The 27076-nt window shown below is 42.5% G+C and overlaps 1 protein-coding gene across 6 annotated transcripts in view; it reads right to left on the reverse strand.

Moving 5' to 3' along the window:
* LOC130277031 (capping protein, Arp2/3 and myosin-I linker protein 3-like) overlaps positions 1-27076 on the reverse strand; it is a 530598-nt gene that overhangs the window by 261488 nt on the left and 242034 nt on the right. For all 6 annotated transcript variants that reach the window (XM_056527256.1, XM_056527257.1, XM_056527255.1 and 3 more), the window contains 2 exons: positions 13097-13191; positions 1457-1543 (listed from right to left, as the gene is read on the reverse strand). In XM_056527256.1, the coding sequence (XP_056383231.1) occupies positions 1457-1543; positions 13097-13191 (182 nt within the window). The remainder of the gene's footprint in view (positions 1-1456; positions 1544-13096; positions 13192-27076) is intronic.

Below are 27076 nucleotides of genomic sequence, written 5' to 3' on the forward strand. Positions count from 1 at the left end.
AGACATTGCCAGTCATCAGGCACAGAGCGGAGTTCGCTCCATGCACCGAATGACAGGGGTGCCACAGCGGAAATATGGGATAAGATGTTTAAAGCAAAGTACCCCTTTAAAGAGGTATTATTTTGTTAGATTCTGATCATGCGTTTGGTTGGCATGTGGAATTGCCTGCTCAGTCAGTCAGTGGTAAGCAGTCTAAGACCCCTATGCAATACAGACCCCAAACTAAAAGTCCCCCTACAATTTAGACTAAAATTGACCAAACACAATAATGTAGAAAGGGGTTGGGAGTGTTGGATTTAAAAAAAAATAATATTGTTCTGACAGATATAAGCCCCTGCCAGAGTGGTTTGGCTGAGGCTTACCCCTCCCCATTGAGAAAACATGAATGATCAGCCATGCCAGTGTGTGGGAGTTATTGAAAGTGTAATGCCACCTTTAGATCCCCCAATGTAATACAGACTCAACCCCCACCCCTCCATATAATACAGACTCCATATTTAAACAATCCATCATTCACCCTGTACACATTCTTCAGTTTTTTTGCACCACTTCAGTGTCTTAAAGAGTAAGCGTGGGTTCACATAGAAGGTTCCTCACTGAAAATGATCCTCATCAGGAACTTACATTGACATACATGAGGCTTGATTTTACCGGAATTCCTGGCAGAATTTCAGCCATGGTTTTTGCAAGGTTTTTGAAGTAGAAGAAATTCAAACTATGTTCACAAGGCGGAATATTTGCAGAATGTCCGCCCATAAAACTCAGTTGGACATTCCTCAAATAGCGAATGCCAGCTGAACATTCTGGTCCTTAGACCGCTCGGAAATGCGGCTTCTCCATAGATAGACATGGATTTCCAAGCAGATTCCGCTGAAAGAATTGACATTGACACTTATGGGAAGCGAACCCCATCACCTCAGTGAGTAACAGACCTAAGTGCAGAACAGGACACTGGGAAGCTTTACTAGAACTTTATTAAAACCTGTGTAGAGGAATAGTGAGGCATCTTTAAATGCAGAAAAAAGTTACATAAAGCTTTATTGTTTACCAAAATGTGTTCCAATGCTTTGGCAGTGCAATTTAGTGAACAATTAGGCTCTATAGGGTTAGAGTGGTGCAGTTGCCCATCGCAACTAATCAGATTACTTCTTTCATTTTTAAAAAGGCCTCTGAAAAATGAAAGGAGTAATCTGATTGGTTGCTGTGGGCAACTGCACCACTCTTCCTCTACACAGGTTTTTACCTCCCAATAGAGCCTAATTGTTCACCAAATTGCACTGCCGAAGCATTGGAACACATTTAAAGCTTTATGTAAGTTTTTTCTGCATTTAAAGATATGGTACTGTTGTGGAAAATCTGAATGAAACCAACAAACCTACAGTCTGCATTAGGGTATGTTCACGAAAGTTTCCCGCAGCGGAATTTCAACAGCATTTATTTGATTTCATTTGATTACCTTTTGCTGTTACTGAAATTCTTGCAAGATTAAGATGCTGTAAAACTTGCTGACGCTTTTCAAAATGTTGGCTAATTACTGCAATTCCTTGTGAATAAAAATAGACAAAGTTTAGTAATAACACATGCAAAAATTACCAATTTAAACACTATGTCAGAAAACAATGCTTATCCTTTAAAGCAGTAACTGGGGTCCTAGATCAAATGTTATCAAATAAAACATCTGTAACTAGTTTGTACATTCTCCCGGTTGCATAGGTTTCCTCCAGATACTCTGGTTTCCTCCCACAGTCCAAAACATATTAAAAGGTGAATTAAGATGGTGAGCCCCAATGGGGACACAATCATGCGAAATCTGTGTGCGCTATATAGAAAGATTTATCATTATTATAATGTAGCTGAGGGTTAGGGATTATGCTATACAGACATAGTATTTTATTTACCCCCGTAATTTATAGTGGATTAGGGGTGGGGCTGGGATCCCCTCACTAAATTAAAGGAAAACTGTCCCCTTGATCACCCACACTAAACCCAATACACTAGGTGTGGGTGACCAGGAATCCAAAGAGGGGTCAATTACTATAATCGGTGCTGTGGTTCCCGAAATATTGGCTGGCGAAATTCCCCTTCTGAATTCAGGGAGTCGCGCACAGGAGGCGGGGTCCCGCCAGCTGGCCGCCCCTGCTTCTTTCCGTCTTCTCAATCAGCCGTCCCCTTAGTTAGCATATTCATATTCTGCGACTCCACGTCCTAGTGACGTGAGTCGCATGTCACGTGAGCGCTGCGCTCTGTCGGTAGAGCGCATACGCCAGCAAATCTACAGCTTTCACATGACTACAGCTTTCACATGACTACAGCTCTCACATGACTGCTTTACACAGTTAGAACTCAGGACCTGAGAGCTGTACCGACAGTGCGCAGCGCTCACGTGACATGCAGAATATGAATATGCTAACTAAGAAGACGGCTGATTGAGAAGACGGAAAGAAGAAGGGGCGGCCGCCTCCGGCGCATGACTCCCTGAATTCAGAAGGGGAACTTCACCAGCCAATATTTCAGGAACCACAGCACCGATTATAGTAAGTGACCCCTCTTTGGATTCTTGGTCAAGGTGACAGTTTTCCTTTAAGTTATACTTTTCTGCTATGTTGTATACCTTTTACCCAGAAGAACATTACATTTTTTGTGTTTTTACTTTAAACTGTTAAGACATGTCATCCAAAGATTCTTATGTGGTCCCGTATTTCCCCATCACATAAATACATCAGGTAAATCCACGGTTTGCAGACAGGTGTTTTGAAAATCTGATGCATGCCCCAGTTGACAAGTCAAGAACTAGAAGGATCCCAAATTAAGGCCCTCTCTGTCCCAGACCTACAAATACATGACATGCCTTAACAGAACACATCCAAAAGCTCCCTTAACTTTTCTGTTTGAGTTACTTAACCTATAAGTTTAAAAGAAACATAAAAATAGAATTTGTGCCACAAAGCAGAAGCAGAGTGTTGTGGGAGCCATTTTGCTCTAATGGCAATGTTTTACCATTGCAGTATGGAAAGTATATGGAAAGTACAGCTCAACTTAGCAAAGACTAGAGTCAGGCAAACTTTTTCAAAATTGACACTTCGATTGGGCACGGTTTGACAAGAACCAGCAATTAAATAAGCCATGTTTCTGACACTGCCTTAAAGCTCTACAGCCCTGTATAACACTGCTAGGAATGTATTCAAGTAGTTTTAAAGAGGTTGTAAGGCTCAGTTATGGCGACATGCAGTAACCGATGGTAACTAAGAGCATCTTTAAAGCACTCACTGATTTGTTTAGGCTTATTCACAATAAAATAAATCAGCATAAAGTATCCCTTGTTGACATTAGATGCCTGCCTGGTTGATGTTAGATGCCACATGGAGGTTTTGGAAGAAACAGCAGCAGCAAGGGTGATGGCAAATTAGTGGGAATTGTAGTAACCAGCATACAGCAGGAGGTTCAAAAAACAATTTTTAAAATATTTTACCAGACAGGCAACCTACGCCTGGCTGATGGTTGCAGCAGCACAGGTTATGGCAGACTAGAAGGACTAGTATTAGGCAGTGGACTGCAGAAGGTAGAAATTTTTGTTTTTTGTTAAATTTGAGCAGACATCCTAGACCTGGCTGGAGTTAGCAGCAGCAGCAAGGCTGATGCATGACTAGAGGGAATGGAATAATCTGAATTGACAGAAAACATTCTTCCATGATATAACAGGTGTTTAATGAAACAATAATATTCACGAAAAATTTGTTCACAGGGCAGATGCGTGTCAAATGCATACCCTTTTTCTACTTCACATTAGTGGTAAAATTTTGTCGATACTTGCATCGTTTCTTGGTGAAAAATTCCAAAACTTGATGAAAAAATAGAAAATTTTGAATTTTTTTAACTTTGAAGCTCTCTGCTTATAAGGAAAATTAATATTCCAAATAAATTATATATTGATTCACATATACAACATGTCTACTTTATGATTGCATCATAACGGTGACATGTTTTTACTTTTGGAAGACACCAGAGGGCTTCAAAGTTCAGCAGCAATTTTCTAATTTTTCACAAAATTTTCAAAATCAAAATTTTTCAGGGACCAGTTCCGTTTTGAAGTGGATTTGAAGGGCCTTCTTATAAGAAATACCCCAAAAATGACCCCATTATAAAACTGCACCCCCCAAAGTATTCAAAATGACATTCAAAAGGTTTGTTAACCCTTTAGGTGTTTTACAGGAATAGCAGCAAATTGAAGGAGAAAATTCAAAATCTTCATTTTTTACACTGGCATGTTCTTGTAGACCCAGTTTTTGAATTTTTACAAGTAGTAAAAGGAGAGACATCTTCCTAAAATGTGTAGCCCAATTTCTCTTGAGTAAGGAAATACCTCATATGGGTATGTCAAGTGTACGGCGGGCGCAGTAGAGGGCTCAGAAGGGAAGGAGCGACAATGGGATTTTGGAGAGTGAGTTTTTCTGAAATGGTTTTTGTGGGGCATGTCGCATTTAGGAAGCCCCTATGGTGCCAGAACAGCAAAAAAAAAAAAACACATGGCATACCATTTAAGAAACTGCACCCCTCAAGGAACACATCAAGGGGTACAGTGAGCCTTAAAACCTCACAGGTGTTTGACGACTTTTTGCTAAAGTCGGATGTGTAAATGAAAAAAAAAATTTTTTTTCACTAAATTGCTGGTTTTCCCCCACATTTTATATTTTTACAAGGGGTAATAGGAGAAATTGACCCCCAAAATTTGTAACCCCATTTCTTCTGAGTATGGAAATACCCAATGTGTGGATATCAAGTGATCTGCTGGCGCACTACAATGCTCAGAAGAGAAGGAGCGCCATTGAGCTTTTGAAGACAGATTTGGTTGGAATAGAAGTCGGGGGCCATGTGCGTTTACAAAGTCCCCCCATGGTGCCAGAACAGTGGACCCCCCCCACGTGACCCCATTTTGGAAACTACACCACCCACAGAATTTAATAAGGGGTGCAGTGAGTATTTACATCCCACTGGCGTTTGACAGATCTTTGGAACAATGGGCTGTGCAACTGAAAAATTAAATTTTTCATTTTCACGGACCACTGTTCCAAAAATCTGTCAGACACCTGTAGGACGTAAATGCTCACTGTACCCCTTATTATATTACGCGAGGGGTGTAGTTTCCAAAATTGGGTCATATGTGGGGGGTTCCAATGTTCTGGCTCTGTGGGGGCTTTGTAAACACACATAGCCTTGAATTCCGGACAAATTTTATCTTCAAAATCCCAATGGTACTCCTTCTCTTCTGAGCATTGTAGTTCGCCCGCCAAGCCCTTTACATCCACATATGGGGTATGCTCTTACTCAGAAAAAATGGGGTTACAAATTTTGAGGGGCTTTTTTCCTATGTTTCCTTGTGAAAATGAAAAATTTTGGGTAACACCAGCATTTTTGTGAAATTTTTTTTTTCCATTTTTCCATCCAAATTCGTCAAACACCTGTGGGGTGTTAAGGATCACTATACCCCTTGTTACTTTCCGTGAGGGGTGTAGTTTCCAAAATGGGATCACATGTGGGTATTTATTTTTTTGCGTTTATGTCAGAACCGCTGTAAAATCAGCCACCCCTGTGCAAATCACCAATGTAGGCCTCAAATGTACATAGTGCGATCTCACTCTTGAGCCTTGTTATGCGCCCGCAGAGCATTTTACGCCCACATATGGGGTATTTCTGTACTCAGGAGAAATTGCGTTGCAAATTTTGGGGGGCTTTTTTTCCTTTTAACACTTGTGAAAATAAAAAGTAAAGGACAACACCAGCATGTTAGTGTAAAATTTTAATTTTTTTTACACTGACAGGCTGGTGTAGCCCCCAACTTTTCCTTTTCATAAGGGGTAAAAGGAGAAAAAGCCCCCCAAAATTTGTAACGCAATTTCTCCCGATTACGGAGATACCCCATATGTGGCCCTAAACTGTTTCCTTGAAATACGACAGGGCTCTGAAGTGAGAGAGCGCCATGCGCATTTGAGGACTAAATTAGGGATTGCATAGGGGTGGACATAGGGGTATTCTACACCAGTGATTCCCAAACAGTCAGTGGCTGTCCGGAAATGCTGGGAGTTGTTGTTTTGCAACAGCTGGAGGCTCCGTTTTGGAAACAATACGGTACAATACGTTTTTCATTTTTATTGGGGGACAGTGTAAGGGGGTGTATGTGTAGTGTTTTACCCTTTATTATGTGTTAGTGTAGTGTAGTGTTAGGGTACAGTCACACTGGCGGGTAACAGTGAGCTTCCCGCTAGAAATTTGCGCTGCGGCGAAAAGTTTGCCACAGCTCATACTTGAAGCAGGAAACTTACTGTAAACCCGCCCGTGTGAATGTACCCTGTACGTTCACATGGGGGGGGGGGGCAAACCTCCAGCTGTTTCAAAACTACAACTCCCAGCATGTACTGACAGACTGTGCATGCTGGGAGTTGTAGTTTTGCAACAGCTGGAGGCACACTGGTTGGAAAACCTTCAGTTAGGTTCTGTTACCTAACTCAGTATTTTCCAACATGTGTGCCTATAGCTGTTGCAAAACTACAACTCCCAGCATGTACTGATCGCCGAAGGGCATGCTGGGAGATCTAGTTATGCAACAGCTGGAAGGATCGCAACTACAACTCCCAGCATGCCGAGACAGCTGTTTCGGCATGCTGGGATTTGCAGTTTTGCAACATCTGGAGGGCTACAGATAGAGACCACTGCACTGTGATCTCCAAACTGTGGACCTCCAGATGTTGCAAAACTACAAATTCCAGCATGCACAGACAGCAAACAGCTATGTGGGCATGCTGGGAGTTTTGCAAGATCTAGAGTGCTACAGTATAGAGATCACTGTGCAGTGGTGTCTAAACTGTAGACCTCCAGCTGTTGCAAAACTGCATCTCCCACCATGCCCAGCAGCTGTCTGGGCATGCTGGGAGTTGTAGTTTTGCAACATCTGGAGGGCTACAGTCTCAGACTGTAGCCCTCTAGATGTTGCTAGGCAACTTACCGGCTTCTGTCGGATCCAGGGAGCCGTCCTCTTCTGCTGCACGACATCGCCACCCGCGCCGATCACCGCCGCCGATCCGGTCCCGCAGCTTCCACCGACGGGTAAGGGGATCTTCGGCGTTCTGTCCCCGTCATTTCCCCGTCCTGCTCCGCCTATTGTGGGTGGGCAGAACGGTGAAAATGAAAGTAAACCCCCCCGCCCCTAATCTGCTATTGGTGGTCGCGTCTAGACCACCAATAGCAGAGATAGGAGGGGTGGCACCTCTGCCACCTCACACCTCACTCCTATGGCTACAGGGGGATCGTGGGTGTCTTAGACAACCGCGATCCCCCCTTCTATTCTGGGTCACCGGGTCACCATAGACCCGAATGACCCTGAATCGGCGCAAATCGCAAGTGTGAATTCACTTGCGATTTGCGCCGATCGCCGACATGGGGGGGTCTAATGACCCCCCTTGGCATTTGCACGGGGTGCCTGCTGATCGTTATCAGCAGTCACCCCGGCCCGGTCCCCGCCCGGCGCGCGGCGGGGACCGAAATTCCCACGGGCGTACAGGTACGCCCTGGGTCCTTAAGACCCAGGTACAGAAGGCGTATCCATACGCCCTAGGTCCTGTACGGGTTAAACCAATAATAAAATTTGTTCACAGGACAAATCGGTGTCAAAATCCACGCCCTTTTTACTTCACTGCTATTTTACAACTAGGGAGACATAATGAAGGTTTCTTTGTATCAGGATAATAAATGTACGGTGTCTTTATAAAGCTAATGCATTTTAATTGCACCCTCTGTTTAGTAAGCTGCTATGTTACAATCTGTAGGTATACTTGTTCGGCGAATAATCCTGTACATGTGAGTAAAGGCACTATGCTGTTTTTATGGCACTTTACATACGGTATGTATTGCTCTAATGCAGGTCTGCTGCAGGACAGCTATGCTCAGTTTAGTGCTCTGTTTTTCCTTTTGTATGAGCCTTAAAAAGGCTTGCTGGGCTTTGTGGTACACGATGAGGTTTGTGTAGGAATAGACAGGAGGCCTCCCTATGATCAGCCCGCACACAGAGGCTGGGACTGATCACTTCTTTGCTGTGGGTCCTTGTATAGACCATATAGGATTTGTGCACTGCAGATGATATAGATTCTGGCTCAAAGAAAAATGCAAAAATTCCAGTTACCAAGAAAAAGAAAAAAGGCAATAAAATCCCCAAAATTATTAATACATGATTAAAATAGTTTATTTTTCATGGGTGCTGGAATTTTTGTATTTTTCTTTGAACCTGTTCACACCAGGTATGCGGGCTGAATCCCCCTCCGTGCTTCCTGATTGTTATGGATGTTTCTGAATGTGCTACTTCATTACATGGCAGTGAGCTGGTTTTCTTCTTGAATAGATTCTTGCTCCTGGATGAGAATTGTGGCTCCTGTCCACACACACACACACACACACACACACACACACCTATGTCTGTCCTATTTATATCCCTATATCTCTCTTTTTCTTCCCTCAGACAGTGTGCACAGAACAGCGTATGAGAGGCCTTATGACTGTTAAAAAAAAAAACTTCCACCCCCCCCCTTGCTGTCTCCTATTGTCCTTTGAGCTGACTGACACAGAAACCAGCAAATTGCATGATAACCTGGGGTTAGCTGGTCACCCTGACATCATGCCCCCGCCCCCTGCTCCTCCCACTTCCTCTGGGTACCAAAACACCATGCTTTTTACATATTTTTCACACTTTTACCAGTTCACACAAACCGGTGAAAGTTCTAAAGTTCACTCAATACTGGTAACATAGTTCATAAGGTTGACAAAAGACCAGAGTCCATCAAGTTCAACCTATATCCCTATTGCTCCATATTAGGGGAACAATTATTTCCAGATTCCAAATATGGCAAATCAGAATAAATCCCTGGATCAACGTTCTGTCACTATTATTCTAGTATCTATAACCTGTTATATTATTATTCTTCAAATATGTATCCAGTCACCTTTTGAATTATTTTATTGAGCTCACAATGAAGAGAGCTCACATCCTCTAGAAGAGAGTTCCATAGTCTCACTGTTCTTACAGTAAAGAATCAATGTCTGTGCTGGTGTAGAAACCTTCTCTCCTCTAGAGGGTTACCTCTTGTTATAGATACAGTCCTGGGTATAATTAGGTCATGGAAGAATTCTCTGTACTGCCCCCTGATACATTTATACACAGTTATTAGGTTGCTCCCAAGCAGTCATTTTTCTAACCTAAATAATCCTAATTCTGATAGTCTTTCTGGATACTGTAATCCTCCCATTCCCCGTATTACCCTGGTTGCCCGTCTTTGAACCCTCTCCAGCTCCACTATATATTTCTTGTACACGGTGCCTAATACTGTACACAGTATTTGATGAGTCATGTGACTAGTGATTTGTACAGTGGTATAATTATTTTCTTGTTTTCGGCATCTATGCCCCTTTTAATGCACCCTATGATTTTATTAGCCTTGGAAGCTGCTGCCCGACACTGGTTGCTACAATAAAATTTACTGTTGACTAAAACTCGTAATTCCTTTTCCATGTCAATCGTACCCAGGGTTTTCCATTTTATACATATTCCCAGCCTGGATTTATCCTCCACATGTGCATAACCTTACATTTATCAGTGTTGAACCTCATCTGTCACTTTCCAGCTCAAGCTTCCAACCTATCAATATCTATTTGCAACAGTGCACTTTCCTCTATTGTATTAACCACTTTGTAGAGGGATTATCTGGTAAAGGATCAATCTTTGCAGATGATACTAAACTCTTCAAAGTCAGTAATAAATATATTAAAGAGAATAGAACCCAGAATTGACCCCTGTGGTACCCCATTGGTAACAGTCACCCATGCAAAATATGTACCATTAACAACTATTCTCGGTTTCCTGTCATTGTGCCGGGTATTTACCCACTTACACCCAAGGGGGCATTTATAATTGTCTTTAGCGCTGTGCCTCAGGCTCTTTTTGGCACCTTTTGGTTTACACTTTTTTTTAATTAAGTGTGTACAGACCAGCTGTTAAGGTTAGATTTAAGCAGTGGTAACGAATTTATGAACTGCAACTATTTAAAACAGTCGCAAATTTTTGCGCAAACACCTTCAAAAAGTCTTAAAACTACATCAGCCCAGACTTAGCTTAGCTTTTTGCAAATTTTTGCACAGCAGGATTAAAAAGTCGCTAAATATTTTTTGCCCTTAGTTGTCCCCTTTACATTTTTATTCATCCATACCGTTTATTTTCCTGTTCCTGACTTTTCTATTCCTATAAAAGGTATGTACCTCTTACAGTAAAAATGTAAGATATTTTTTTTTAAATCTCCCATTTAGGGTCTATACTTCCTTACCCCAAATTATAATATGTTAAGGGTTTCAAACTTTGCCTTCCTAAATGTTATTATTCTTATCGCTCCCTGAAGGGTTGCCCTATTAAAGAACAAGTTATAAACTATTAAACTGTAATCACTATTTCCTATGTGTCCATTTTCTCTCACATTAGTTACTCTGTTAGGTATGTTGGTTAATATTAAGTCCAGTAGGGAGCCCCTCTGGCCGGATCCTGCACCATTTGGGACAGATGATTATCTTGAGATGTAGTCAGAAACCTGTTTTCTTTATGAGATTCACAGGTCTCAGTTTCCCAGTTGATACCAGGATAGTTAAAGTCCACCATAATAACCACCTCATTGTAATTTGCTGCCTTGTTTATTTGCCTCAATAATTGATCTTCTGCCTCTTCCATTATATTTGGTAGCTTATAGCAAACTCCAAACAGTATTTTAGCATTTTATTTGTCAGGCTTCTGGCATTAGACAGCATGCAATTTGGTGGTGTAAGAGTTTTTTTCTATTAAGCCTATCCTTATTTACTATTCTAACCCCACCCTCTGCTCCCCCCCCCCCCTAGTTTAAACACTTTTCCCCTCTTCTGGCCATCTTCTCCCCAAACAAAGCTGCACATTCCTCATTGAGGTGCAGCCTGGCAATCGGCCCAGTTCTCCATGAACCCAAACCCCTCCTTTCCACACCAGTTTCCTAGAAACTTTACCTCCCTAATCTCCTGCTGCCTCCCTGGTGTGGCACATGGTACAGGTAGTATTTCAGAAATAAATAAATGATGTCATGACTCATGTCTGACTCATTGAGCTACCTACCAATCTACTTATTGACCTACCTGGCTACCTATTTACCTGGCTACCTATCTACTCAGCTACCTCCCTGTTTATCTACCTGGCTACCTACTTACTTACCTGCCTAGCTAGCTACATACCTACTTACCTGCAAAGCTATCTACCTGACTAGCTACCAACCTAACAACATATTTACCTACCTGCCTATATACCTGCCTATGGGGTGGAACTACCTAAAAAGGAACTAACACATCTACCTGTCTACTCTGGGGGATATACCTACTTAATGGGGGACCTACTATCCTGCCCACTTTTACTGTGTGGGACACCAAAGCTGGGGGGCCAATAGATGGGGAGATTGTGTAGAGGAGAGGAGGGCACTGGAAAATGTGAAGTCTAACATGTTTGTCTTGCAGATGCAGAAAATATTACGTTTTAGCTGGAAGAAGCAGTCATGGAGGTCTGAGCTGCATGGAAAAGAAAAGGAAAGAAGATGATGCTGATCAGAAAAGATTGGTCTCAGTATACAGGAATTGGTCAGTAACAGTACCATGGTAGTATGTATGGTGATAATATTCCTCCATTCCGGCCCTGGTGAGGAACTCTTTTTAAACTGCTATGTTTTATTTTCTGATTGTTACAATTGATCAAGCTGACTTATTACTTTATGTTGTGTGAACAAGTAGCTGATGAAATGGAGGTAGGTATCACTAAGGCTTCTTGCCTGAGTAACATAAGACTGGAGTTTGGGTCCAGGCTTTTGGAGTGACTGAAGGTTCTGAAGATAAAGAGTAGTGATGAGCGGCATAGGCCATATTCTAATTTGCGATATTTCGCAAATATATGGACGAATATTCATCCTTTATTTGCAAATTTTGCATATTCGTTAACTTTTTTTTCCATGCGAAATTTGGAATGAAATTAGCAAAATGCACGATTATATCTTTCAACTAACCACTTTCCTATTGATTGCTAGGGATGTTGCTGACCTCTGACAACTGTATTTGCATCCTTCTCATTGGCCCACAAGCTAAAAGAAGGGAGGGATCAGTGTCCTCTGGAAGTGCCAATATTCGCAAATTTTCTAATATTTGCATATTTGCCTTCTTTGGACCACCTGAAAGCAGGGCGGGATGAAAAAAAAAATATATATATATATATTCTAAATATTAGCGAAATGCCGATATTCATGATAAAAATTCGCTATTCGAATATCCGCACTTAAAACAGCAGAGAGAAGTTGCTCTAAAGCAGATCAGCTTGTCTGTGGTACGTTGGATACTGATGCACTGCACCGAAAAAGTTTGGGGCTGAACATGCCAAGTTTTGGGTGAGAAGCTCAGAAGTTATGTTTATGTAAAGAACCTGTTATACTGCATGCTGCAAGTGGAACTTATTGCTGTATGTTAATTAATACAATAAACCCAAAATGACAGAATTGTGATGCCTTCCTGTTTGGGTCTGTGTGCTTGCAGGCAAGACTGTTTGAAGGGTTACATTGTACAGTTGGTTTAGGACCTAATACAGTATTAATTAAAAGTAAAAATTTGGGGTGCGTGGCCGTGACGTCACGACCCCCGTCTCCCGTTCCAAGCGGTTGGAACAAAATGCTCTGAACGCTGGAGCAGCGGAGTACCCATTTAACCTTGCTATCAGGAGAACAAGCAAGGATAAGTGTGCTGTAGCGTGATTTACTACCCGGCTCTTAGCGATCTTTGTTTTCCTATCTTACAGATACATAATTAAGCAGAAAGACAAAGATCATTGAGGATCAGGGAGTTCTCTCCTTTCATACTCCTGGTTGGTGGGGGTCTCAGCACTGAGACCTGTCAAAAGTTTTTTTTTTTTTTAAGTGACCGTAACACACATATTTACATAGTTACATAGTTAGTATGGTTGAAAAAAAGACATACGTCCATCAAGTCCAACCAGGACTTTACACACATATTGATGTACCTTTATCTTCTATATGATTTCCAGAAAGATTTATGGTCTTGAGCATAGTGTTGGCATTGTTATCAAGTGTCTGAGCAATCTTGATGGCAAATTCACTGCAGACAAAAAAAAAATTTTATATATATATTTATTGATCAATAGACAACTAGATGTTTACATACAAGCCTGCAAAGGAACTTTATTGATTTGTCAAATAAGGCAAGATGGATGCTTAATTATTAGCCCTTATTATTAAAAGGGTTATCCAACATAAGGTGACTTTAGTACTTACCTGCCAGACAGTAATGGACATGCTTAGTAAGGATCCCTGCTTGTCTTGGGGCTAAATGGCTGTGTTGTGAGCCTACCATAAAGCTGCTGTTTTCTTTTTGTGCAATGGTGATTTCCTGTTGGAGTTCCCTCCCTCCAACTACAAGTCCCAAGATCACTTTGCTTCCTCCCTCACATCAGCCACCCCACCCATTGTAGCACAGCTGAGCTGCCTTGCATGCTGTGCTGTGCTTGAAACTACAATTCCCTGCAGCCCTGTGGAGAATGATCTCCCTCCCACGCATCAGTAGCTCCACCCATTGCAGTTCAGACAGGCTACGTTTCAACACCTGACAAGTAATGTGTCGGGCAACACTGTAACCTGGGAAAAGCTGAGACATTAATCATTTTGAATGCTGCTAAAAATAAACATCCAGGTAAAGATCACATAAGAATTGCGAGACCATCCATCAAACACAGGTACAGACACTATATTACGAACTACACTCACTTTACAGCCACTGTAGCACAGTCAAATAAAAATAAATCTTGGAATACCCCTTTAACTAGTGCTATTTGGTGTAAATGTGTGATTGCAAAGGCACAGCAGTTGACATTCAGTTCCAGGGGCATAGTTATAGAGAGTGCAGAGGTAGCAGTCGAAGTGGGGCCCTGGTGCCTAAGGGGGGCCCCAAAGCGCATCTGCCAGTATTAAAATTGGCACATGAGGACCCTGTTGCAAATTTTGCATCTGGGCCCAGAATCTACAAGTTACACCTCTGCCAGCCTTGTGATGCCATGATGCACTGGAATACATATTGTAGGTATCCAAGAGCAGTATAAAAGAAAAATTAATATGACAAAGTAAAGGTGTCCTAATAAGACCAAAAAAAATATATAAATAAAGTTAAAGTAACTTGCTAAAAATATGCACAAAAAGGGGAATTCATCAAACTGTTTACCCTGTTTTTTTTTTAGTCTAAATTTGTCGCATAAATTGTCGCAGCCTGTTTCCATGTAACTTTTTATTTTGGCCATTTTAGAACCATAATCAGATTGTGGACTGCTTTTAAAGAGTTTCTGCAGTGGTTAGTGATTTATCAATGAGACTTTTTGAAAAAGTCACAAATTTGTTGCATATAACCTCTTTTACATGGTAACTCCGTACAAAAGCATCTATCTGGCACAAACTAAACTTTGCACGCACGTCAAAATCACTGCACGATTCTAAACCTGCACGGAGAGTAGACCATAAATGAGAAATTCCCCACAATTATACCAATACAACACTTTAAGTGCTAAAACCAGTACAATAAATTTTAAACATAATTTATGGTGCTTGTGTGGCGACCCAGGGGGGCTGCTGGAGCTTGTTGTTATACTTGATAAATGTGCCTGGTGGGACATAAAAAATTCTCCCTGGGCACCCAAAGGCTTTGTCAATAAAGGACCTGCAAGGTGTTGTATTCGAGCGGGTCCCTTGAGGTGCGCCTCTGTGCTGTTCGAGTGCCTTTGATTGTGTGGGATACCAAACACAGGGAGAAGAGGAGAAGGTGCAGGGCTCAAGTCCTGCAGGAACGCATGGGAACGGAGTTCCTGTACTTTTTCGACAGCAGGTACACTGTTCCCATTAGCAGGACCGACAATTGAGTGGAAATCTTAAGTGAGAAGGTGCAATATGTTCTTTACTTGATGGAATGGCAGAATGTTACATACAGTTCTTCCGCTGATGGCTGGTGAAAATGTCTTACCCATGTGCATACAGACCATGCAGAGAGGTGCTGCTCAATGTGCCATCTTCCCTGTGTTTTGGCTTTGAAATGTTTTGTCTTTGCTCCAGTACTCTCTCTGTACCTGGATGATTCTGAATTCCTTGGGAATGCAGACTGACTGTAATGTAATGAGCTTTACAAACCTCTTAGGGGTGTTCTAGTGGAAGGCCTATTTTCCATAGTGAACTTCCCAGGGATGTATCTAGCTAAACTTGTAGGATCCCTACAACATTTACTTGGCCCATCTGAGGTGCATCAACCAAGTTGCATCTTGGTGGGGTACTATTTCCACAGGTGAGGTAACTGAACCAGGATCGTAGGCCACTGTCACTCAGTCTTTTGTAGTGGAGCCCACAGAAAATCTCTCTCCACTAATACTGTACCACTTTATTTGATCCTGTGGGTCTTGACTAGGAAAATGCAGCTTTTAATCCTCAGTTTCTCAGACTCAGCTCTTTCCCTTTGTCAACTAAAACTCAACTCTGTTACTAAAAACACAGGGCTTTTATCAGGGCTCGAGTCCTGCAGGAACCCCCAGGAACAGCGTTCCTTTGCTTTTTCCAGAGGAGGAACGCAGTCCCTGTTAGGCTGGGTCCACACTACGTTTTGTCCCATACGGGAGCGCATACGGCAGGGGGGAGCTAAAAGCTCGCGCTCCCGTATGCGCTCCCGTATGCCATTCATTTCAATGAGCCGACCGGAGTGAAACGTTCGGTCCGGTCGGCTCATTTTTGCGCCGTATGCGCTTTTACAACCGGACCTAAAACTGTGGTCAACCACAGTTTTAGGTCCGGTTGTAAAAGCGCATACGGCGCAAAAATGAGCCGACCGGACCGAACGTTTCACTCCGGTCGGCTCATTGAAATGAATGGCATACGGGAGCGCATACGGTCACATACGGGAGCGCGAGCTTTTAGCTCCCCCCTGCCGTATGCGCTCCCGTATGGGACAAAACGTAGTGTGGACCCAGCCTTACACTAGTCCTGCAGGACCGACCTGTGAATTATTCTTACCCTCCCTCCGTCTCCTCCCCTGGCCCGGACTGCTAGATGCTGGAGATGTAGGACCTGTGATGAGGTCACCATCACATGTTGGGGGCGGAGCTTAGCTGTAGAGGAGAGGAAAGATCGTGGTTGAAGGACCTGTGTGATGCTGTGGAGGAGGCGGGGCTGAGCTGGAGCAGAGGTCACATGTAAATCTAATTAGGTAATTACATGGAAGAAGATTTGTTACAGTGTGTCACCACAGTAGTATGGTAATTACATGAGGAGGTTTGTTACAGTGTGTCACCCCAGTAGTATTAAGGAGATTACATGAGGAGGAGATTTGTTACAGTGAGTCACCCTAGTAGTAAGGAGATTATATGAGGAGGAGTTTTGTTACAGTGTGTCACCCCAGTAGTATTAAGGAGATTACATGAGGAGGAGTTTTGTTACAGTGTGTCACCCCAGTAGTATTAAGGAGATTACATGAAGAGGTTTGTTACAGTGTGTCACAACAGTAGTATTAAGGAGATTACATGAGGAGGTTTGTTACAGTGTGTCACCACAGTAGTAAGGTAATTACATGAGGAGGAGGTTTGTTACAATGTGTCACCCCAGTAGTAAGGAGATTTGTTACAGTGTGTCACCCCAGTAGTAAGGAGACTACATGAGGAGTAGGTTTGTTACAGTGTGTCACTCTTATACTCCGTAGGCAGCTGTGTGCCTGTGGCCTGTAAGAATTCTGGAAACGTGCCGGATGTCAAGTTTTAGCTTGGACATTTTTTTTTTCTTGCGCAAACTGGGGGGAGGGGGGTGTGTGTATTAGAAATCTTGGGTGAGTTCCCACACTTTTCTTTCCAGGACTTGACCCCTGGCTTTTATATCCTCTGTCTAACTTTCTTTTAGAAGGTTCTAAAACTGACAGTGTTGCCAAATTAACCTCTTAAGGACCCTTGACTTAAGCGTACGTCATGACACCCTGGTACTTAAGGACCCATGACGTACGCGTACGTCATGGAAAATTCCGGCCCCCGACGCGCGCTTGGCAGGGATCGGACCAGGATGCCTGCTGAAATAATTCAGCAGGCATCCCGTGCAAACGCCCAGGGGGGTCATCAGACCCCCCCCCCCCATGTCGGCGATCGCGGCAAATCGCAAGTGAATTCACACTTGCGATTTGCGTCGATTCCGGCTCATACGGGTCTATGGTGACCCGGAATATAAGGGGGATCGAGGTTGTCTAAGACACCCACAATCCCCCTGAGGGGATAGGAGTGAGGTGGCAGGGGTGCCACCCCTTCTATCCCTGCTATTGGTCGCCAGAAGCAATGGCCAATAGCAGATCAGGGCCGGGGGGGGGGGTTAACTTTTGTTTTCCCCGTCCTGCCCACCCACAATAGGCGGGGGAGAAGGGGAAACGACGGGGACCAGCACCGAAGATCCACCTACCCATCTGGACGGGCGACAGAGGCAGTGGGCGACTGAGTTCGGCACGGCTATGTCGTGCAGCTGGATCGTACGGAAGCCGGTGAGTTGCCTAGCAACATCTGGAGGGTACAGTTTGAGACCACTATACGGTGGTCTCTAACTGTAGCCCTCCAGATGTTGCAAAACTACAACTCCCAGCATGCCCAGACAGCTGTTTGGGCATGCTGGAATATGTAGTTTTGCAACAGCTGGAGGGCTACAGTTTGAGACCTTTATACAGTGGTCTCTAAACTGTATCCCTCCAGATCTTGCAAAACTACAACTCCTAGCATGCCCAAACAGCTGTATGCTGTCTGGGCATGCTGTGATTTGAAGTTTTCCAACAGCTAAAGGACCACAGTTTTGGATATCCCTTTGCAGTGTTCTCTAAAACTATAGCCCTCCAGATGTTGCAAAACTGCAAATCCCAGCATGCCCAAACAGCTGTCTCGGCATGCTGGGAGTTGTAGTTGCATACCTCCAACTATTGCATAACTACATCTCCCAGCAATACCCTTCGGCGATCAGTACATGCTGGGAGTTGTAGTTTTGCAACAGCTGAAGGCACACTGGTTGGAAAATACTGAGTTAGGAAACAGAATCTAACTGAAGGTTTTCCAACCAGTGTGCCTCCAGCTGTTGCAAAAGTACAACTCCCAGCATGCACGGTCTGTCAGTACATGCTGGGAGTTGTAGTTTTGAAACAGCTGGAGGTTTTCCGCCCCCCCCCCCCCCCCCATGTGAATGTACAGGGTACATTCACACAGGCAGGTTTACAGTAAGTTTCCTGCTCCAAGTTTGGGCTGCGGCAAATTTTTCGCCGCAGCGCAAACTCCTAGCGGGAAACTCACCGTAACATGCCAGTGTGAATGAACCCTTAAAACACTACACTAACACATAATAAAGAGTAAAACACTACACATACACCCCTTACACTTTATTATGTGTTAGTGTAATGTTTTAAGGGTTCATTCACACTGGCATGTTACGGTAGAGTTTCCCACTAGGAGTTTGCGCTGCGGCGAAAAATTTGCTGCAGCCCGAACTTGGAGCAGGAAACTTACTGTAAAGCTGCCTTTGTGAATGTACCCTGTACATTCACATGGGGGGGGGGGGGGGCAAACCTCCAGCTGTTTCAAAACTACAACTCCCAGCATGTACTGATAGACCGTGCATGCTGGGAGTTGTACTTTTGCAACAGCTGGAGGCACACTGGTTGGAAAACCTTCAGTTAGATTCTGTTTCCTGACTCAGTATTTTCCAACCAGTGTGCCTCCAGCTATTGCAAAACAACAACTCCCAGCATTTCCGGACAGCCACTGACTGTCCAGGCATGCTGGGAATTTAGCAACAGCTGGAGGCACCCTGTTTGGGAATCACTGGCGTAGAATACCCCTATGTCCACCCCTATGCAATCCCTAATTTAGTCCTCAAATGCGCATGGCGCTCTCTTACTTCGGAGCCCTGTCATATTTCAAGGAAACAGTTTAGGGCCACATATGGGGTATTTCCGTACTCGGGAGAAATTGCACTACAAATTTTGGGGGGCTTTTTCTCCTTTTACCCCTTATGAAAAGGAAAAGTTGGGGGCTACACCAGCTTGTTAGTGTAAAAAAATAAAAAAAAATTACACTAACATGCTGGTGTTGCCCCATACTTTTTATTTTCACAAGCGTTAAGAGAAATTGCATTACAAATTTTGGGGGTCTTTTTTTCCTTTTGAGTATGTGGGCGTAAAATGCTCTGCGGGCACACAATAAGGCTCAGGAGTGAGAGTGCACCATGTACATTTGAGGCCTAAATTGGTGATAGCACAGGGGTGGCTGATTTTACAGCGGTTCTGACATAAACGCAAAAAAAGAAATACCCACATGTGACCCCATTTTGGAAACTACACCCCTCACAGAACGTAATAAGGAGTATAGTGAGCCTTAACACCCCACAGGTGTTTAATGAAAATTTTTCAAAGTCGGATGGAAAAGTGAAAAAAAAATGTCACTAAAATGCTGGTGTTACCCTAAATTTTTCATTTTCATAAGGGAAAATAGGAAAAAAGCCCCCCAAAATTTGTAACCCCATTTCTTCTGGGTAAGAACATACCCCATATGTGGATGTAAAGTGCTCTGCTGGTGCACTATAATGCTCAGAAGAGAAGGGGCGCCATTGGGATTTTGAAGAGAAAATTTGTCCGGAATTGAAGGCCACGTGTTTACAAAGCCCCCATAGTGCCAGAACAATGGACCCCCCCCACATTTTGGAAACTACACCCCTCACGTAATGTTATAAGGGGTACAGTGAGCATTTACGCCCCACAGGTGTCTGACAGATTTTTGGAACAGTGGTCCGTGAAAATGAAAAATTAAATTTTTCATTTGCACAGCCCACTGTTCCAAAGATCTGTCAAACGCCAGTGGGGTGTAAATACTCTCTGCACCCCTTATTAAATTCTATGAGGGATGTAGTTTCCAAAATAGGGTCACATGTGGGGGGGGGGTCCACTGTTCTGGCACCAAGGGGGGCTTTGTAACATGGCCCCTGACTTCCATTCCAAACAATTTTTTTTCCCAAAAGCTCAATGGCGCTCCTCTTCTGAGCATTGTAGTGCATCAGCGGAGCACTTGACATCCACACATGGGTATTTCCATACTCAGAAGAGACGGGGTTACAAATTTTGCGGGGCATTTTGTCCTATTACCCCATGTAAAAAAAATTTTTTGAGGGAAAACTAGCATTTTAGTGAAAAAAAAAAATCATTTACACATCCAACTTTAACAAAAAATCGTCAAACACCTGTGGGGTGTTAAGGGTCACTGGACCCCTTGTTACGTTCCTTGAGGGGTGTAGTTTCCAAAATAGTATGCCATGTGTTTTTTTTTTTTGCTGTTCTGGCACCATAGGTGCTTCCTAACTGTGACATGCCTCCCAAAAACCATTTCAGAAAAACGTACTCTCCAAAATCCCACTGTCGCTCCTTCCCTTCTGAGCCCGCCGAACACTTGACATACACATATGAGATATTTCCTTACTCAAGAGAAATTGGGTTACACATTTTAGGAAGATTTCTCTCCTTTTACCCCTTGTAAAAATTCAATAACTGGGTCTACAAGAACATGCCAGTGTAAAAAATGAAGATTTTGAATTTTCTCCTTCAATTTGCTGCTATTCCTGAGAAACACCTAAAGGGTTAACAAACCTTTTGAATACTTTTTAGGGGTGCAGTTTTTATAATGGGGTCATTTGTGGGGTATGAAGGCCCTTCAAATCCACTTCAAAACTGAACTGGTCCCTGAAAAATGGGAAAATTGGAAAATGGAAAATTGCAGCTATACTTTGAAGCCCTCTGATGACTTCCAAAAGTAAAAACATGTCAACTTTATGATGGAAACATAAAGCAGACATATTGTATATGTGAATCAAAATATAATTTATTTGTAATATTCATTTTCCTTATAAGCAGAGAGCTTCAAAGTAAAAAAAAAAAATGCAAAATTTAGAATTTTTTCATCAAATTTTTGAATTTTTCACCAAGAAATGATGAAATATCGACAAAATTTTACCACTAACAAAGTAGAATATGTCACGATAAAACAATCTCGGAACCAGAATGAAAGGTAAAAGCATCTTAGAGTTATTAATCTTTAAAGTGACAGTGGTCAGATGTGCAAAAAATGGCCGGGTCCTACAGTGAAAATTGGCTTAAGGGTCCTTAAAGGGGTACTCCGCCCCTAGACATCTTATCCCCTATCCAAAGGATAGGGGATAAGATGTCAGATCGCCGGGGTCCCGCTGCTGGGGACCCCGGGGATCGCTGCTGCAGCACCCCACTATCATTACTGCGCAGAGCGAGATCGCTCTGCACGTAATGACGGGCAATACAGGGGCCGGAGCATCGTTACGTCACGGCTCCGCCCCTCATCTTGAGGATTTTGAGATAGATTTATTTAAGAGTATATGCAAATAAAATGTAAAAACATTTTTTGCTATACAAAACAGTGCCTCAGTTGAAAAAGAAATAAACAAAAAAAAGGAGAAATCCCTACAGAGATAGGACCACTGGGTTTCACGGTATTAAAAGGGTACTCCTGTGGAGAACTTTTTTTTAAATGAACTGGTGCCAGAAAATTAAACAGATTTGTAAATTACTTCTATTAAAAAAATCTTAATCCTTTCAGTACTTATCAGCAGCTGAATGATACTGAGGAAATTCTATTCTTTTTTAATTTCTTTTTTGTCTTGTCCACAGTGCTCTCTGCTGACACCTCTGTCCATGTCTGGAACTGTCCAGAGCAGCATAGGTTTGCTAGGGGGATTTTCTCCTGCTCTGGACAATTTCTGATATGGGCATCAGACAAGACAAAAAATTAATTTAAAAAGAATAGAATTTCCTCTGTAGCATACAGCTGCTAATAAGTAATGAAAGGGTTAAGATTTTTAAATAGAAGTAATCTACAAATCTGTTTAACTTTCTGGCACCAGTTGGAAAAAAAATGTTTTCCACCGGAGTACCCCTTTAAAAGAGGGCACAGAACAGGAAAAAGAATGTCTTGACTCTTTGATTTATTTGTTAGGTTGTAATCCGGAGAGGAATTTATTAAAGAAGAACATCTAGAGTTTACTGGAGGGAACAGATCCAGGTTTTCCCCAACCCTTCAACCGGGAGGAAACCTGGACCTGTTCCAGCAAAAAATACTGGACAACGTTAGAGCTCTAGTATACCCCCATAATGTATCCAATATCAGTGAGCCTGAACAAAAAGAGTTACAATGGCTAAAAAAAAAAACAAGATAATTTAATTATAAAAAAGCGCGGATAAAGGCAGGACAGTTGTCATGAGTGAAATCTATTATGAGGCCGAAGCAAAACACCAACTAGGAGATATTAAGACATATGTTAAACTTACTTGTAATCCAATTAAACTGCAACAAACACAATCCTACATTTCAATAGCTACCACCCCATTCACACCAAAACTGCGATACCATATGGGCAATTTCTGCGCTTAAGGTGCATAAATAGCTCAGAGCATTCTTTTGAGTCACAAGCAAATGCCCTAATAGAACGAACGCCTACTAAAACAAGGTTATCCAAGCGAGGTCCTCATGAAAGCCTTAGATAGATCGAAAAACACTCTTGAAAAAAAGCCACATAAAACATACTAGGTTTAAGCAAGATACAGAAACTGGTTTAGGACGCTTCACATTTTCTTTTAAATATAGCCCATTAGCGGAAGTTAATAAAAAATCTATCCTTACCCATTGGGGAATTATAGGAAATCTAAGGTTACAAAAGCCCATGATCACATTTAAAAATATAAAAGAGAGCGCTTCATAGCGTAAAACCGACTGGGTAGAAGGATTCTTTTTAAAGCCTCTTACCCCACGTGGTTGTGTGAGCTCACATACAACAATGGACAGCGTGTAAAGATTGTTAGAGCCCGGTCTGCAGCCTCCCAATCAAGTAGATAGAGACAAATGGATATCAAAGGTGCGGTGGGTCTTTTGCGGTGCTGACTCGGAACAGGCACATCAGGTGAGTATAAAAGGTTTATTAAAATGCAACGCGTTTCACTGCACATGCGCGGCTTCATCAGGCTTCTGATGCCTGATGAAGCCGCGCATGTGCGTTGAAACGAGTTGCATTTTAATAAACCTTTTATACTCACCTGATGTGCCTGTTCACCGCAAAAGACCCACTGCACCTTTGAAGTCCATTTGTCATGATCACATTTAAACGTACAAAAAACCTAAAAGATATATTGATCAGAAGCCGGTTTTCCAGAAATAGAGAAAAAGCAGATAAATGGCTGGAAAAAAATGCAAGTAAGGGGAAATTGGAAGTGTGGCCGCAATTGGTATGCACACTACCAGACAGAAAAAAGCATTTGTGTAGGAGGCATTATGAGAGAACTTAAATTTGTGTGTTGCAGAACGAAAAACCTTGTATATGCCATCATGTGTGAGTGTAAAAGATTCTATATAGGGATTACAATCAGACCGGCCAATACTAGATTCCAAGAACATATAAGATCTGTTACTACAGCAAAAGGATCCCCCCCCCCACCTTGGGGTAACCCCCTAGGGAAAAGAAGCACTCTATTTGGGACTCACTAAAATATAACTTTTATTGGGTTCCTTAAAATTAATAGAAATCAATAGAAAAAACACACACATGATTTAAAATTATCAATGGTCATTCACTTTTTTAGTATTGGGATTAAGTCTTATCCCATTTGAATGTACAACCACAATGTTCTTCTGCAAGTCAGTGGGTGGTCTATCAACCCGTCCCACTTGGGAGGTCTCACACCTTCCCAACTGGAGCTTACCAGCTCTTTCTATTATAACATTGGGTGTATCTTATGTCACCTTATGAGGTCATTGTAATAGAATGACCATTGTATAAAATCTTAGCACCAGCCTCCCCCAACGTTTTGCGCTTTGCCAAGGGTCCATGAGGCTACTCCTAGTTGAGTAGTAACCTTTACAACTAAATTTATTTTCTTAAAGAGTACCTCTCGTGATCTTGTTAAATTTTATAAACCTCCAAGTTCACTTCCCCATCATTAAATACACCCCCTGCATTTATTTTTTATTATTTCATAGTTTTCTATCTTGATATTGCTCTGTATTTTCTGCTCAATCTCACAGACTGGGAAGGGGCATTTCCCAGCAGGCGTGACATCATCTGAAGCCATAAAGGGGAGAACTTCTTCCCTCACTCTGGTACACACAGCCCACAGCAGTTCAGTGTGTGAGATGAGCTATGATTGGCTAAGGCTGCACACACACCCCTCAGCACTTCCTGCTTTTGGACTTCTGCCAGGCCAGCAGGAGTCCAAAGTCTGTGCAGAAGATGGGGGAAAATGTGCTCTGGACAAATAGGGAGACACTAGTGCTGGGCGGTATGGCCTAAAATGAATATCACAGTATTTTTTTTTTTTTATTATCGCGGTATCACGGTATTACCGCCTGCCCCCCCCCCCCCGCCCAGCACTAGGAGACACCTAATGGCAGCTTTTAAACACAAATAAAACATAGAAAACTTCATTTTTTTAAATAAAGTTCATTAGAAAGATTTTTTATTTACCATAAGGAGTGCAATAGCAAAATTAGTTTTAATGAGAGTGCCCATTTAAACTAACCCTGTATAATTGGTTTGAAGCTGACATTTTTCTGCATCTGTACAGAGCTTGCTTGTAGCCTTTACACCTTGTACTATTAAATAACGTCCTGTAACATAAAACTCCAACAAAGTGGATGGGGCTGTCTGTTGACAAACCTGTTGACTATTTCCAATAGCAAGAAAAAGAACTATGAGGGTGATTTATCAAAACCTGCCCAGAGGAAAAGTTTCTGAGTTGCCCGTAGCAACCTATAAGATTGCTTCTTTCATTTTTGAAAAGGTCTCTGAAAAATGATAAAAAAGCGATCTGATTGGTTGTTATGGGCAACTCAGCAACTTTTCCTCTGGACAGGTTTTGATAAATCTCCCCCTATGGCTACAATTCTAGCCACAGGTGGTTATTCAGAATCATTAAAAGATAAGTAATACGCTAATATATTAGGGGAGATTTCTCAAGACTTGTGCAGAGGAAAAGTTGACCAGTTGCCCTCAGCAACCAATCTGATTGCTTATTTCATTATAAACAGGCATCAGAGAAATTATTGGTTGCTATGGGCGAAAGCTATATATAAAAGCTATATAAAATATGTAAAGTGAACATGGACAGGCAGGGCCAACCATAATGTGAGATGCTTGAAGTTAGTGGTTCTCCATTGTGTTTCATTTGCCCTAATAGAGTCTAAGAAGCTGACATGAAATAGAAAAATACATTATACATGAGCAGGGGCGTTACTAGATTTCCAAAACACCCGGGGCTAGAGCCCATAGCCCCAGCCATGCCCCTAACCACGCCCTCACTAACACCCCCAATCACACCCTCATCCACGTCCTAATCTCATCCAACCTCTTCCTTTAATATACTCACAACTATCAGCAGGCAACTGTACAGTATGGTTGCAGCAATCACACTTCTATGACCCTCAGATCTTAGTATGTACCGACATAGGGGTGTGATATATCCGCATGTTCCCAGCGCCAACTTATTCAGTCGGCGTATAAAGCACTCAAAATCTCTGCCGGAATTTCGCTGGACAGAGATTCCTCAGCGTGCATGTACCCCTATATATACATGCATGCCAACAGTCTCACACACAGTCACATATAAACCAGCATTTTTTAAGGGGAATGATGAATACAGTTGTCATTACTTCCCCAGGTTGTGAGTGGTATTACAATTTGGTTCTATTCACTACAATGCAATTGAGCTGCAGAGGACAGGTGTGGTGCTGTTTTTTTAAATAAATCAGCTCTGTGTTTCTAACCCTGGATAACCCCTAAATGCCTTTTCGGGGGAACAGGCCTGCATACACATACTCCGTGTTACTGACTAAAACCTGTATACTGAAACCAATAATACCAGTACAAATAATTAAAGACATTTTATCCCATATCCAAAGTATTGGGGATAAGATGCCTGATCGCGGGGGTCCCGCCGCTGGGGACCCCCGTGATCTTGCACGCAGCACCCCGTTAGAATCAGTCCCCGCGGTATAATTTCCAAAATGGGGTCACATAGGGGGGGGGGATGCATTGTCCTGGCACTATGGGGGCTTTGCAGCCATACGTGGCCTTCAATTACGGACAAATTTTATCTCCAAAAGCCCAATGTCACTCCTTCTCTTCCAGCATTGTAGTTTGCCCACAGAGCACTTAACATCCACATATGGGGTCTGCTCTTACTCAGAAGAAATGGAGTTACAAATTTTGGAGGGCTTTTTTTCCTATTTTCCCTTGTTAGAAAAAATTACTTTTTTATTTTCCCATCCAACTTTAATGAAAATTCTTCAAACACCTGTGGAGTATTAAGGCTCACTATACCCCTTGTTACATTCCGTGAGGATTGTAGATTCCAAAATGGGGTAGCACATGGGTATTCATTTATTTAGCGTTTTTTGCCTTTATGTCAGAACCACTGTAAAATGAAAATCACCAATTTAGGCCTCAAATGTACGTAGTGCGCTCTCACTCCTGAGGTATTTCCGTACTCAGGAGAAATTGTATTACAAATTTTGGGCGTCTTTTTTCCTTTTACATCTTGTGAAAAGTATGGGGCAACACCAGCATGTTAGCGTAAAAAAAAAAAAAAAAACAATTTTACACTAACATGCTGTTGAGGACCCCAACCTTTCCTTTCCATAAGAGGTAGAAGGAGAATAAGCTCCCCAAAATTTGTAATGCAATTGTTCCCGAGTACGGAAATACCCCATATGTGACCCTTAACTGTTTCCTTGAAATACGACAGGGCTCCGAAGTGTGAGAGCGCCATGCGCATTTGAGGACTAAATTAGGGATTTGCATTGGGGTGGAAATAGGCATATTCTACACCAGTGATTCCCAAACATGGTGCCTCCAGCTGTTGCTAAACTCCCAGCATGCCTGGACAGTCA

This window comes from Hyla sarda, chromosome 6, assembly GCF_029499605.1.
Source record: "Hyla sarda isolate aHylSar1 chromosome 6, aHylSar1.hap1, whole genome shotgun sequence".
Lineage (NCBI taxonomy): Eukaryota > Metazoa > Chordata > Amphibia > Anura > Hylidae > Hyla > Hyla sarda.